The sequence below is a fragment of the Triturus cristatus genome, chromosome 2_2, assembly GCF_964204655.1.
Source record: "Triturus cristatus chromosome 2_2, aTriCri1.1, whole genome shotgun sequence".
Taxonomy (NCBI): domain Eukaryota; kingdom Metazoa; phylum Chordata; class Amphibia; order Caudata; family Salamandridae; genus Triturus; species Triturus cristatus.
The window spans coordinates 786,594,379-786,609,994 of NC_140582.1; the positions used below are offsets into that span (position 1 = coordinate 786,594,379).

At 42.5% G+C, this 15,616-nt stretch overlaps 1 protein-coding gene across 1 annotated transcript in view; it reads left to right on the top strand.

Moving 5' to 3' along the window:
• LOC146862774 (uncharacterized) overlaps positions 1-15,616 on the top strand; it is a 1,246,959-nt gene that overhangs the window by 80,050 nt on the left and 1,151,293 nt on the right. The window contains exon 3 of the mRNA XM_085642072.1: positions 1,027-1,138. Within this exon, the coding sequence (XP_085498198.1) occupies positions 1,027-1,138 (112 nt within the window). The remainder of the gene's footprint in view (positions 1-1,026; positions 1,139-15,616) is intronic.

The following is a 15,616-nucleotide window of genomic DNA, read 5'->3' on the forward strand; positions in this document are numbered from 1 at the left end:
CAGCACTGTCTCTCTGCTCTGATAAACATCAGAGAGCACAGATGGTGGAGTGATTGGCGGCATGAGGCCAGGCTTCTTTTATACATTTGGGACAGCGAGGAACTGCCCTTGTGGTGCTGCTGAAAGCATTGGCTGGTGATTTTGGGGGCAACACATATCATAAAATTGCGGAAGGGAAACAAATGGATATTTTTAACCTTTGAACTCTGAGTGGCATCGTAGACAACTCAAGATTTTCTTATGTTGTCCAATTTGATGTCACTCTGATGAAACCCTTGGTGAGAAACATCCCTGTTATTCACTGTTATATATCTATAATTCAATATACTATCGCAAAAAACAGAACAGTAGTCATCTGTGTGCTCACAACTCAAAACAAGCTAGAAACATCTAGAAATGTTCTAAAAGTGTTTAATACAACAGTACAGACTTGTATGTTACAAGGATGCCAAGTTCGGACCTACGTAGCTAGTATTGGTTGGACCTAATATTATGATAATATAGTATACTTAGAATTATTATCCCAATGTACAATACGGCCATGCCATTTTTTCAGTCGATTCCAATGTTTCAGATGGTGGCATTTTTCCTGGCATATTATCCCTCACTCCTCTGAAAAGATTTGTCTTATATAGACTGCCTCTGATTGTCATGTGCTTATGGAACTGACCAGCACCTTCACTTTAAAAATAGTTTCTGCATAACAGAAAACAAAATCATATGAGGCAAATTTACAGGTCAAAAAAGAGCAGTTAGAAAAATTGGATGTGCACTTACAGATAAATGGGATCCACGGGTCAAAAACCTTGTTTTTAATGTTAAAACTTCACACTTTATCCCATATTTCCAGTCATACTGGGATATTGTACAGTTCAGCCAATGTATATAAGGCGGAAGAAAACAGAACTGTCCCCTTGAAAGTGAATAAGTCGTTGTGCATCTAGTTCCCCTGTTCTTATGTTTTATAATGCATAGTTATAATGCATTTATCTGCTAATACCATTGTCTTGCTTTGTTTTTATCCAGATACACTGGAAAGAGCCCAGTGGTGGAGTGGGCAGTTTTTCATCTTCAAATGCAGTCACATAACAAGGCGGATCTCTTATTCAACATCGGAAACTTTGCCAAAAACAACCTCGTTAGTATTCCTGCCCAACAGGTTTTTTTTATTACTACAGTTGTGAATACTGTCCATTAAAATAAGTTAAACAACTCTATCATAACACCATGCTGCAGACATAGCGTGATGTCCGTGTAATGTAAAGTATGCCATTAATTCGTCAGAAAATGCACGTGAAATTTTGAGCTTGAAGTAGGTGCATATGTAAAAGCTGTGGGTTCCAGAATACGAAACCTTCACGTTGGCTGAGGCCATTGTGTTTTGGATGCAGTAACTGTCCATGAAAGGATAACTCTGGATATTTGCAACACAATGAAATACAACATATGCTAGTAAGCGATGCAGAAAAATCTTAACTATTCTATTATGTAACACTGTACATAGGTGTTTCGTTTCTATGAGTGAAGGCAAAAAGGGTTTTTATTAAGTTTACTGTACACTAATTGTCAAAATCTGGGAACAAAGACAGTAATTATTCAAAGAAAATAGAGCAACATACAGCAAATTTAACCAATATGGATCACTACTTCCTGTTCAACAAAATAATTACAAGAACGCTTCCATATTAAGCATTTGTTCAGTAACTGTCCTAAGTGAATATTTGCAAATATACTAATATTTTCAGTATAGTTTGGGTGTCAGCCAACCCCTGTAATCTCAATTCAGACAATTGAATGAAAGGGTATCAGGCCCCATTCGGGGAGCCAAAGTGCAGACAAGGGCTGCTGGGCCCCAACTCTGAATGCTGAGATTGTCTGCAATGGTGTCCTGAGTTCTGTTCAACTAAGGGTCTGCAAACTGGCCCAAGTATTTCCATTCTGCTCTTGACTCTCATTGTAGAGTCTAAGGCGTCTCAGCGAAGTAATTTGGGATAGAAACGCAGAACCCAAGCACTCACCTAAAAGATCAACTGGTTGCATGCACAGCCCAAAGCTTATATTTTTAGAAATAACGATAAGTCTTTTAATCACATCAGAACTCAATATGGTACACATAGAAGTCTACAGGGTTGAACTACCCAGTTTACTGGTTTCTTTACAGAGGGCAAACGTGGACGCTCAGGTGCAGGCTCACTTTGTTGCAGTGAAGCAGCTTCCTAGCATTCTGTGACCTGAAGGCCACTCCTCAGTAAAGAACTATTTAGTTTTTGTGCAGGAACAGCTATGTTCATAAAATTATACCACTAAAGGTTCACAGTGAGTGTCTCTCAGGCATATGGAATCACTTAATGTGGTGTTCAGTTGAGATTATCAAGCCTGAGTTGGTCAGAAAATGGGCTGAGCTGTTGCACTCACCACTGCTCATTTGGGCAACCCCACCTCCTTCTCTTTGCAGTAAGCCTGTTAACAGCGGCTCCATGAAGACATCTCCAGCAGTCTTCTGCATTGGTTGTGGCAGAAGGATCTTTTTCCTTTGGTCTGTAGTGCCAGTGTAATTGCAGAAGTGCCATGAAGGTAACGTCAAAACCAGACATCTGTGTCTTTCTCTGCAGTGGACTCCGAGTTGGCCAGTCTTTGGGTTAGACATTGCCAAATTGGACACAATCTCTCGTCAGACTGACTTGACTCAGCATTTAGGCAGGTCGACGAGGGAACCCAAGACACTTCACGGGTCGTGTCAGTGCTCTCTCATGTTTCCTCTACTCCTTCTGGGCTATACGTCATACCGAGTTCTGCAGCTGGGTTCTATTTCATGGGCAGGCTGCCACCTGTGGGACATGGCTTTCATCTCTCCCCTCTCAGCAGGCAGGCAACTTCCAGGGTTACTTGCAGACCCACAGATTCCAGCAATACCTGCAGAAACCAGGAAGTGTCCCCTCACCTTTGGGAGACTGGCTGTTTGCAATACTAGTCCAGAAACACAGCAGCTGTTTTACTCAAGCAGTGAAGCAGTTGAAACTGGAACAAACCTGGGAAGTTTTGCACCCACTATTATATAGTATAATCAGTCAAGGGATGTGGAGCCACTGTCAGGGTTTAGAAGACAGTATGGTTTCTTTTTATAGTTAATATTTCCTCTGAAGGACAGTTCTTTTTGCAATGTGGTGGCTCCTCACAGCAGGTAGTGATGATGCTGGCTCCAGGTAATGATAAGCGTGAAGCTCTGCACCTGGCTCATGTCAGTTTTCCTGGATGGATCAATCAAAGGAAAACATGAACCTGAACTGGAACATTCTGGTGGCTCCTGTTGGAGTGAGTCTCCTCCCCCTAAGTGCTTTGCCTAATGTCCTGAGAGTCTTAGAAGTGACCAAGGGAACTTGCTCAAGAAGTTATGAAAAGTTGGCACTAAGCCAATTTGTGGACTTCCAAGGCCTCCTGAGCCTCAGAGGGACCTTGCAGCAAAGGTATCCAATTTCAAGAGGACTTTTTCAGAAACAGCTCCAGGCTTGCCCGACTGGTGGAATTTGAGCCCCAGAAAAGACACTGAGGGCCTGATTCAAAGTTTAGTACATGGGTTACTCCATCACAAATGTAAAAACCTATCCCAACTGCCTTATTACAAGCGCATGATGTCCTATGTCATTTGTAATAAGGTGGATGAGATATTTGTGATGGGTGATTTGTGATGAAGTTACCCATCTGCTAAACTCAAAATCAGAAGTATACTTTTGTGACACTCTAAATCAGGCCCAAGGGTAGAAATCTTGACTTGGCGTAGGTGAAAAAATTATCCATGTGTTGAGATGACTTCAGCAGCCAGGAAATGGGACTTTTTCCACGCTGAGCTTTTTCTGCCAAAACCAACAGCTTCAGTGGGAACTCATTCAATGGCTATCTGACTTAGAGAGGGCTTCACTAAGTATACCCTTCAACAGTGCCCTTCTAGAGACTTTCAACTTCCATTTCAGAGGCTAAGACAGATGGTAAGGGATGACTCACTTGCGGTTGGCCTGAAATCATATCTAGGTCCCGGTCAACCGTGAACAATGACTTCCAATTGGCACTTTACTTTTTGACCTAAAACTATAAAAGTTCATAACTTCAGTTCCCCTTTCTAGACTTTAATGTGTTTTGTGTGATTTTTATAATTAAACATTTCTCAATTTTTAGAAACTGGGATTGTTTTAATGTGCTGTGGTCCAACATTTTCTGTTGGCACACCTAAATACCTCACCAAAATAAGAGAGGGGTCCTCCTTAATCAAAGGGAAAGGACACCAAATTGACAACAAAGCAGCAATTTCCCTTTGGATTGTTTTAAAGCACACAATCTGTAACTCATACCACATCCATACCAAACACACCACTATCACCAGGGAGTGCCACAAAATATCCAAAGCTAAAATATAGATGTTTTTATTCAATGAGTTCCATTTAAAAAGACCAGAAAAATGAATCATAAAAACAAACTTATTGCTCCATAAATTGTCTACCAATATGGAAAGTGACATACAGAAAATCATACATATAAATTCAATACAGGAGAGTGTAATAAACAATAAGATTTTGTCATTTAGAGCACTAATGCGACAATAGTTCCATGGTCAAAACATCATTATGTACAGTTCTTTTTTTGACCAAGACCAATTTGCTTTTGTGCTATTGTTGTAGCAACGCAACGTGTTTCGGTGGTTTATACTGTTCTAACCACCTTCTTTAGGCAGAAATACTTGTTATCTCCCAAAACTTCATCAGGAATTGTGACGTATTGATAATCACTTCTTTAGGGATCTGACTCCTCAAATTAAATGGACCACAGACCGTTTCTAGCGCATGTCTTGTAGTTACTTAAAAAAGACTCTCTGTGAGCCTGTGGATTAGTGGTGTAGGAGGAAAATGCAATTCAACTGATCTATAATTCTGGGACAGAATAGTCTCCACGTTTTCGAACCTCCTTGCTGCAACCACTCTTCTTCAAATTCAAACCAGTTGCCGGGACTAAACAGCCTCCTGAAGCGCTCCGGTCACAGTTCGTTTTGACAAAATCTTATTGTCTATTACACTCTCCCGTATTGAATTTATATGTATGATTTTATGTATATGACTTTACATATTAGTAGTCAACTTATGGTGCAATAATTGATTTGTTTTTTAATGCATTTTTATGGTCTTACTAAATGGAATTCATTGAATAAAAACATCTATATATTAGTGTTGGAGAGTTTGTGGCACTCCCTGGTGATAGTGGTGTGTTTGGTATGGATGTGGTATGAGTTACAGATAGTGTGCTTTAAAACAATTCAAAGGGAAATTGCTGCTTTATTGACACCTAAGTACTTACCATATGTTGCTTAAGGTAGGCCTATCTGCTCTGTGCCATAGCTACCAGGTGTTGCGCCTAGGTTTATTTATTGAAATTGTGTGTTGGATTTGACAAGATTTTGGACTGATTACTTGGTACGGACCCTTATTTTGGTCTACTAATACCCCATTTTCTCATGGCTTTGCTGCACTGAACGCAAGTGATAGAACAGAACTGCACCTTATCTGCTAAGATACTTCACGTTTTCTCTTTCCCACAGATTGCTGCACTTTTTTTTACACAAAGGTGTGTGCTTGATGTCTACCATAGGTTTTATATTGAAAGTGTTATCATTCCAGTACCAAATACTATGCATAGACCTAGTTTAAAACTTTTCCAAGTGTGTATGCGTGCTAGGCAGTATAGTACAACACACATGCAAAAGTGGAAACGTTTGGAGAAAAGAAAACATTTGTTGAAAGATACACTTGCATAGAGGAGCTGTATATTTTTAGAGCAAAACCCTGCCTACCTTTTTAGTAGGTATGTCTTTGTGTAAAGACCCTTTGGTGGTTGAAAGGGAATGCTACGTACAACCCATGGTATATCCCCTTGAGGCAAAGTAGCAGAAAGTAGTGTTTAGCACTACTTTGCATTAATTTAAGGTTACTTTTCAGCTAAAAGCAAGTTTTGCATTGGAAAGTAAATCTCAACTCACCACATTGTGCCAGTTTGTGTCACTTTTGTGACATAAACCTGGTGCAAAGTGTTACTAAATTAGGGCCTGTGTTCCTAGAGAGGTCAAAGTATTAGAACCCTCTGTTCTAAGTGGAACAGAGAAAGGGGACATATTTTTAGGATTGACTACTAGGCTCTGCAGAAGTAAATGACAATTTCTGTGGGCAAACTCGAGACCACCAGTATAACATGTGACTCCTCCCCTATAAAGCGATCAATGGAAACTAGGGGACACTATATAAGTCAAGAAATAGATGTATACGATCGGTGGGAGTCCTTCGCTTCAGGAGCAGGACTTCGGTAGTGGCGACCCTCCATTCGTCCAAGCTCGCCCACATCGCTGCAGGCTTTTGGGGGCCCCCGTGCTGGCACCATGACTGGACCATTGCAAAGAACGGGGTAACCCAAAATAGTCAAGGACCTGTTTAATGTTGGGTACAAAAGACAATGGTCCTGGACCTATATTTTAAATAAATCAATGATTATGATTCAGCATATTTATAAATTAGGTACTCAACATAAAAAGTGCAAAAACGACCACATTCTGGATCACCATGTATTTATTTAAATCAATTGGTGAAGACCAGACAGTAAGTAATACAAATAGCAATTTGAAAACGGGTTGCTCCAGAGGGAGACGTGCAGAGAAACAGGGTGCTCCAGAGTGAAGTGATAAGAAGAAATATTTCAACAGAAATACATAAGAAATTTTTATATGTCAAAGCAAAAGCAAAATGAGACCGGTTACAGATCACCGTCCTTAAATAACCTGGCCAAAATACAATCACAAAGATTTTATATCAGTTCAGACTAGAAATCAATTCTAGAATGGCACGTGGAAATTAAGATTAAGGGTCCAGACTGAATTAGATGGGCGTCGACGTTTCGATCTGACTTGTAGCCAAGAGGACGATTAATTCCTCGGCCTTGCGGATCTTCATCAGGACAGGGCGGGGCAACCTAAAATGGATGGGGACCAGAGGTCAGGTCGTTGCACTAGAGAATTAAAACCATAAGGCGTAAATGGAATTGTATCTGTGTTAGAATAGTCTCACCCGTCATTTAAAGGTAAGAACTGGAGTCCGTGGTTCCTTTAGTGAATCCAACAGAGTGGATATGCTTATCCAACGTAATCTTAAAAAGAGAGAGGAAGGAGGGATCATACTTGAGGTGAGTGTACTAGACAAACCACATGAGTTAGGTAATCATACTAAATAAAAGGTCAATACCTTAAGGCTTATTTTTCAATGAATAGAGCCCGGTGGCGTCAAGGTAATTGATGCGATTCCATGCCAACTGCGGGAATGAAATAGAACTAAATTCAAAATAACCTCTCCCATCTAAAAAACGCCAGTATTAGCGCTGAAATATTGCACATATCTACAACTCGCCAGGAGTCTAGAATGCCCCGACTAAGCTTAGTGACTCTTCAAAAGGACAAAAGTCTATTTCACCCCCAAGTCAGACACTAATGTTAGCACGAAGGTTAACGACTAACTATGGGTCTGAAAAATACCAAGCGTTTGCCTGGAGTAATATCTAAACTTAAGGATGGCGAAAGTAGCGTTTAAAGGTAACTCTATACCAATTGAATGTTTAGCGGCCACAGACACGGGAATATTATCTAAACTTAAGTAGCGTATAAAGATAACTCTGTACCATTGAGTATTCAGCGGCCACAAACAGGGGCAGAGTTTGTACTTACTAGCGTTGAACATAACTTTAACTTTAAAGAGCTCCGGGGGTTAGACTGACTCGCGCCTCAAATCCGCGACCGTCTCCAGGCTTATGAGAATGCCTAATGGTGGCGGTCGACGCGCGGGCCTATTAAGTCAGTTACCGGCAACGTAGGACATTACGTGGTCGGCGTAGAAAAGAGAAAAGGGAGGAAAGACTCTCCCGGTGTGATATCAAACACCGAAGAATAGTTGGGGCAAGGATGCCAAATATCAACAAAACACATAATTGAATTAAACCTTCAAAAATAATAATAATTATACAAAAACATCTTAAAGGAAATAATTGACAAAAGAAACACTACAATGACAATACTCTGTACAAAAAATGACAATTTTCATGTTAAAACGACAATCACAATATAAAACGAATAAACAACATTGACAGGCATAATAGTCAAAAGGCCTCTCATTATACTATTAAAAGACGTACCAAGAGGTACACATGGAACTTGACCCAATAGTATCCCACACTAGATCCCTAGTGTACTATATGGGGAATGTATTGACCCACTAACTATTTACAAACATAGACCTGAATGTACCATACCAAAAAACCAGATCCCTGGTGTAGTCTAATGGCTCGCCACCTCAACAGTAAGGCCAATTTCATGTATTAGTGAGTACAGACACTTGCCTGCTGATCTCCTCAAATTCATTTAAATCCCGGGTAACTGTATCCAGAGAATGTATCCATTGGCACTCACGTTTGTTGGGCACAATGCTAAAGTCACCCCCTCTTGGGTTAGGTTTGACCTTTTCAATGACCCACCATCTGAGGCTGTCAGCTGCGTGGTCAAACATAGTAAAATGTTCAACCAACGGGGCACCTTGTACCTTACATCGTATACGGCTACAGTGCTGCAGAATACGGCATTTGACTCTCTGGATGGTTTGTCCAACATATATGAACCCACAGGGACAGGCGATTGCATAAATAACGCCGCTAGTATTGCAGTTACTGTGTTCGTGTAATGTATATGTTCGGTCATTGTGCATAAACTCAGTCATCTCCTTCGACATGGGACAGGCTTTACATGAGCCGCACTTATGATGGCCCTTGATGGATGGGAACCCCCATAGAGTGGTCTGCCCAGGGGTCCTTGGTATGTCTAAAAGAGATTTAACCACAGAGTCCCTGATATTTCTGCCTTTCCTAAATGCATGTAAAGGGGTCGGTATATTCCCCAGTTTATCAGATACCAAATGCCAATGCTGATTAATGGTTTTTTTAATAGCATTGCTTTTGGTGTTGAAGGTAGTTACACACACTAGACGTTCATCCTTGATGTCAGTTCTAGCCTTTGGGATTAAAAGAAAATCCCTATGGTTATGCCACGCACGTTTACGTGCTCTCTTTAGCAGTCTGATGGGGTAACCTCGTTCACTCAATCTGGCTAGGAGACCTGCTGACTCCTCAAAATAGTCCTCATTTTTGGAACAATTCCTTCGTAGCCTCAGGAATTGGCCAAAAGGCAAATTGTCCCTTAGATTGCGAGGGTGATGACTTGTATATCTCAAGAGAGTATTACGCTTGCTGCTTTTCCTATACAAACTAGTATATAGTTTATCGGACTGGGCATTTATTGTGATATCCAGGAAATTGATTGTCTCTCTGCTGGAATCAAGAGTGAACTGAATATCAGTAGAACAAGTATTAAGCCACTGATGAAAAGATGTAAGTTGTTCCTCATTACCCTTCCAAATTATTAAGATGTCATCGATATAACGTCGCCACAACACAATACAGTCTCTATGTGGATTGTACTCATTCAGAACAAAACGTTGTTCATATTCATTCATGAATATGATTGCCAGATTCGGGGCGAAGCTCGCCCCCATAGCCACGCCCTTTGTTTGTACATTGTACTCACCCAGAAATGTAAAGTAATTTCGGGTCATGGCAATCCGTAAAAGCTCAATGATAAATTCAGTCGTGACCCTATGTGGTGTGGGCCGTTTATTTAATACTGACTCGATGCATGTAAGAGCAGGACTTCCATGACTGGAGGCAGTCCCGCAGAGGAATCAGCAGGACACTGGCACCTGGTTTGCATGAGGACGTCCCAGGAGAAGAACGCATCGATCACTGGAGGCAGCACTGCATTGTCTGGGGTTGCAGAGGCAGCGCCCATCCTTGCAGGGGAGCTGCCGCGGCAAAGAAGGATAGCGGGAGTCCTGAGGTGAGCACGCATGTCGGAAGGAGCGTGCAGTGCAGGACCGGGCACTCCGACTCCCCCCCACTCGTTACTCTCATCGCAACGGGCGCTCTGGTCCCCAGGGGAGAAGACGAGCAGAGTCTATCTTCCCTCATCGCCGAAGAGGAGTGATGACTGACGCGGCCTTGTGACCACCGATGATCTCCTGGCAGGGTCGCAGCCCCTAAACGCAGGTATTTTTTCCCTCCCTCTTGCCGCAATCACCGCTCGGGTCTGGCGGAGCGATGTGCTCTCTCCGCCGCTAATCAGGACTTTCTCCCTGGTGCCTGCTTCTTTTATCCTTGATCGGTGCAGGCGGCAGCAATCAGGGTATATGGGTCACATCACGCCTGCATATTTAACAGGTCGCGGAGCACTAGACCGCACGGCATTTCGACCTACATAAATTGATGCGTGATGCATGGAACCGGCCACAAGGATTCCTTTTGTTTTATTGTGAATCTGGACACATCACGCCTGCTTAATCAAAAGGTCGCTAAGCACTAATCTGCAAGGTGATTTCAAACAAAATAAAGCACTGCATGTTGCAAGGAACAGGCCCCAAGGATCTCTTACAGTTTTTTTAATTATTAATCTGGATGTTTCCCTTATTTTTGCCTGGTGTTTTAGTTCATTCTCTCCTGCTCAGTCCAACACAGGATTATTAACTGCATCGAGGGCCCGTCATTCATGGTAAAGCCACCATTTTGATCACACAGTGTAAATTGTAGCAATTCCTCCCCTCAAAATTGCAGACTTAACTAACTAAATCGAGAAGGCTGGTCCTTCTCCACAACAAGCCATGATCAAAGACATAGGACTACCTCGCTTTACACAGTACTAAAAACAAACAAAGGACCAACAACTACAACCTATGGTAAGAGTGAGAGGACCTTAACTAGGGAGACAGGCTCATGGAAAGAGCGATAGGACTACCCATTTGAGCCAAATCACTACTGCTCAAACATGCAGCCATCTTGGAACGTCTTTAATATTAGGTATACCTAACTATAGCATAACCCTGAACTCTCCCTTAGATTACCTAAACTACCAAATCACCGAGATAGATTTGGCCATATTTTCTGACAACCACTATTTCAGTAGGATTTATTCTGAATACTATGCAACCTTGACCCCTACTCTGACATTTACACAAACTTTAACTAATTCCCCTCTATCTAGGCCCCTCCTCAAGGCATCAATTCCCTCTAGCTATCAAACATCTGATCCTCCCACCCCTACCTAGTTCCTCTGCAATGCAAAAATTCGCTCTACCTCTCATACTCTCTGACCACCCCACCCCAAAAAAAAATTAATAATAATAATTCATAAGTGACTCTACCTCTTTCCATTGTCTGACCCCTCAGCTCTATTGCAACAAAGACATGGAGTTAATAGGCCTGCACACTTATTCCATTAAATACCCCCTTAACCTTTCAAAAATAATCGGCAAAAAGTTCCAAACATAGTCTATTAAAATCTCACCCAGAAATTCCAATTTCTGACACCTATTTCTCAAACTATAAAGAACATCTAACAAATGACATCATCTTCTATACCAAGAGAAGGGCCCAATGGCGGAAAGCCTTTCTCGCCTTATTCTCTATTGCATCCACTGAAAAAACACCACATGGGCTTACACTATCCATCATTCCCTCCACGTTCTATTAGGCGGCAGCAACAATCACCATACATCATAATGGAATCATCTTCATGCAAGCCTCAGACCAAAACCTGAATTTATTGGATAACATCTTTCCGCGCATCAAAGAGAAGGTTGTTAGACACCTTCCTACCCCCCCAGCAGACGACTCTCCTTGCACTCAGCCCGACCAACCACATGACCCCCCACTAGTCCTCCTCCCTCTAGCTCACATTGTGTACATACACCTGCCCCCGCCCCATTTGACCCCTCACTGTACGACATACATCTCCCCATGTCCTACTCCTCCTACAACTCCACTTGCACTTCCTCGATGCCTATCACTCCACACACAAGCGTCCCCTCTCATCTGGCTGTCCTATCCCGCACCCATTCCCCCTCCCACACATTACACAACTCTACCCACCCCACCGATCTCGCTATGCCCAGCATCTGCACTACAAACTCAGCCCCAACATCTCCCTACACCAGTACATCTGATCAGCCAGCGTTCCTACAGGCCCCCTCCCCCCTCACGTCAAACTTTACTGCCTCTCCCCCTACAGCACACAACATTACCCTGTTGCACCACTTTTCTACTTCCCCTCTTACATCGGATCACCACACTAAAAAACAGCCATTCATCGGACCACCTCACTTCTTGCCTCGTGAACCCATATAACCCCACCTCACCTACCTACAGACCAGGTGAGGAATAAGTCACCTCTGGCTCCTGACCCTAGACTCGAGGAGATATTACTAGCCCTAAGTCAAATTAAAGATGACATCCAAACTCTTCATGACATTATCCTGACACAACCAAACCCAAAAGTGAAATTCCGCCAACAATCACATACTATTTCCACGTCACAGAACCCCCCTAGATGGAAATCAATACCTGACCCCAATGCCTTAACCCACCCGTTCAGAATAAAAAACCCACTCTCGCCGCAAGATCTTACCTCTCTACTTCAGTCCTAAGAACCCACAACTCCGTCCCCCCTCTCTGTGTACACAGATAACACACTGATAATGTCCTGTATCCAAGCCATCCCTTCCAACCCCGATATAGCCAGTAGACACATTACCAGAGGTATTGTTGAAGAAAACCTCAGAGAAGTTCCTATTTAACAAGACCACAACATTATACCTACCAAGGCCCGGCTAAAATGTATCCTACTAAACTGCAGGTCGGCAGCGTGTCATGGCACTGATATAGCTGACCTCTTACTAAACAACAAACCTGACCTCACAATCTTAACGGAAACATGGCTAAACCACGCATCCTCGCCCATCCTAGACATACTAGTCCCACCTAACTATCAATCACAAGACTAGATAGAATTCACAGGATTAGAGGAGATATTGCCTGCATACACCGGAACTACCTCTCTGTGAAACGTCTCATCTCCCCGGGTTTCTCTTCCTGTGAATACTTACATCTTGAAATCTCTAATAATAACACCCCAATATGCTCACTTAACTCACTGTACCATCCACCAGGAAACAACCTTACCTTTATTGAACATGTAATGGATATCCTAGCCACAAATGCCAGACTCCAGAACAAGCAGATATTCCTTGGAGACTTCAACCTCCACTGGAATGACTCGGATGACCCGGAGGTCAATAGCTTCAAAACTTTCTTGACTGACCTTAACTTATCCCAAATTTGTAACAGCCAAACACATGAAAATGGATCAACCCTAGATCTGGTAATCTCTAAAGTTGACTACACCCAGCTAGATTCTATCCTCCCTTGTGACTGGTCCGACCATCACATTATCACTTTCTATATCAACGAAGTAGTTAAACCACTTTATGTCCAACCCAGGAGAACGAAAATCTGGAAGAGAAACCTAAAAAAAGTCAATCCCTCCTCATTTGCAACCGCTTGCCCTATCTTAACGCCCCCATCTGACAGTTCACATGAAGTACATGAACTAACTAATCACTACTTCCAATCTTTGAACAAATTATTAGACAATTTAGCCCCAATACAATTGAAAAGTATCTCAAAGTCTCAAACCCATGGTATGACGGTAGGTTAAATGAGGACAGAAGAGCACTAAGAACAATTGAACATCAATGGAGAGCAGTACCTTCCTCCCTTCACCTCAAATTACTCAGAAGCATGAGAAACGCTTATTACAGGAAAATTTGAAGCTCAAAAATCGACTTCATCAGCAATCAATTGAACCAATCCAAGAATTGCCCCAAAAGACTGTTTGAAATAATCTAAGCGCAATCTAAGGGTGTCTCGCACTCACCTCGAGTTAATGCAGAAACACTCCCCAACTGCGAGGCATTCGAGTCATATTTTACAACAAAAACGGAAAACATAAAGACAGACCTATTCAAGGACCTATCAGCCCTCACCAACCTCACATTATCGTCTCAGGGACCTCCCCCTGTTCCGCAAAGTTCGACCCCAAAAACAATGCAGACTGGTCCTCATTCAACCTCTGCAGCGATGAAACTATTCTAAAAACGCTTATGGCCTTAAATCTCTCCAATCACTTTTCTGACCCACTCCCAGCTTTCCTCCTAAAAGTCTTCATACCGTAATTAGTGCTTCTATGGACCACGATTGTAAACACCTCTCTGCTTCAAGGATCCATCCCAAATATCCTCAAAGCTGGTCAGGTCTCCCCCATTTTAAAGAAACCATCAGCTGACCCAGCTGACCTAAATAACTATCTCCCCATATCCAACATCCCTCAACTGGCCAAACTACTAGAAAAATGTAATAGATGATGCCTTAAAAATACTGGACCAAAACAAAGCATGTTTACTAATCCTACTGGACCTATCCTCCGCCTTCGACCCCGTCAAACACAACAGTCCATTAGACCTCCTGAAACATAGAATGGGGCTATCGGGAACGGTTCTCAACTGGTTCACTTCCTTCAAAACAGAACACAAAGTTTCAAGACCAATCAATCTTTATCCAAACCTACTCCTGTCACTTTAGGAGTACCCCAAGGTTCCTCCCTCTCCCCGACACTCTTCAGCTTGTTCATGGAACCACTCACAGAACTTCTCAACTCTACAAAGGTCCAATATCACATGTACGCAGACGACAGGCAACTCTACATTAAGGTACACTCACTTGAGGACATCAAGTCCCTCAATTCGACGCTACAAAAAACGCAGACCTGACTGGTAAATAACCATTTAAAATTAAACACCCTAAAAACAGAATTCCTCCTAATAGCTCCCCTCAACCAAACAACCACCATCATGGAATGGATGAAGCACCTAACAGCACTAGACGGCCAACTGCTCATGATCGATTCTGCCAAAACGCTAGCTATAACTCTGGACAATAAGCTAAATATGCAGAAGCACTTCAGTGCAGCAACAAAAGGAGCAATATTTCAAAGGAACACCCTAAGAAGACTGAAACCCTTCATACCCGCAAATGAATTTAAACAGGCAGTCCAAACTCTAGTAATCCCCAGAGTGGAATACGGGAGTGTCGCTCTCTGCGGCCGCCCCAGAGCAACGACAGCCCCACTAAGAGCATCAATCAACGCAGCCGCCAGGCTAATCACAGGTTCCAAAAGAAACTGTCACATCTCCCCGGACTTGCGTGCCCTTAACTGGCTACCCTTTGAGGCCTGAATCCATTTGAAAATCGCCTGTATGACACACAAGACATTGCATCACAAAACACCACGTTACCTTGCTGAGAAACTAGTTCCATCGTGCGGCAGCAGAACTAACAGGAGCTCATAAAACCTTCTTTTGAAACCACAACGTTTAAAAAAAAAACTTATAACCGCTCATTCTCAGGAATGGTCCCTAGGATTTGGAATGCCTTACCCCCAAATACAAGACAGAACCCTCACGTGGCATCCTTAAAAATGGAAGTGAAATTGATTCTCCTGACAAAATTCACTTGATCTATTTGATGCAGGACTGTAGATGTGTGCTATGCTGGAACTATTACCGTTTGTTTGACCTATTTTAAGCAATAATATTTTCGTATGTAAATG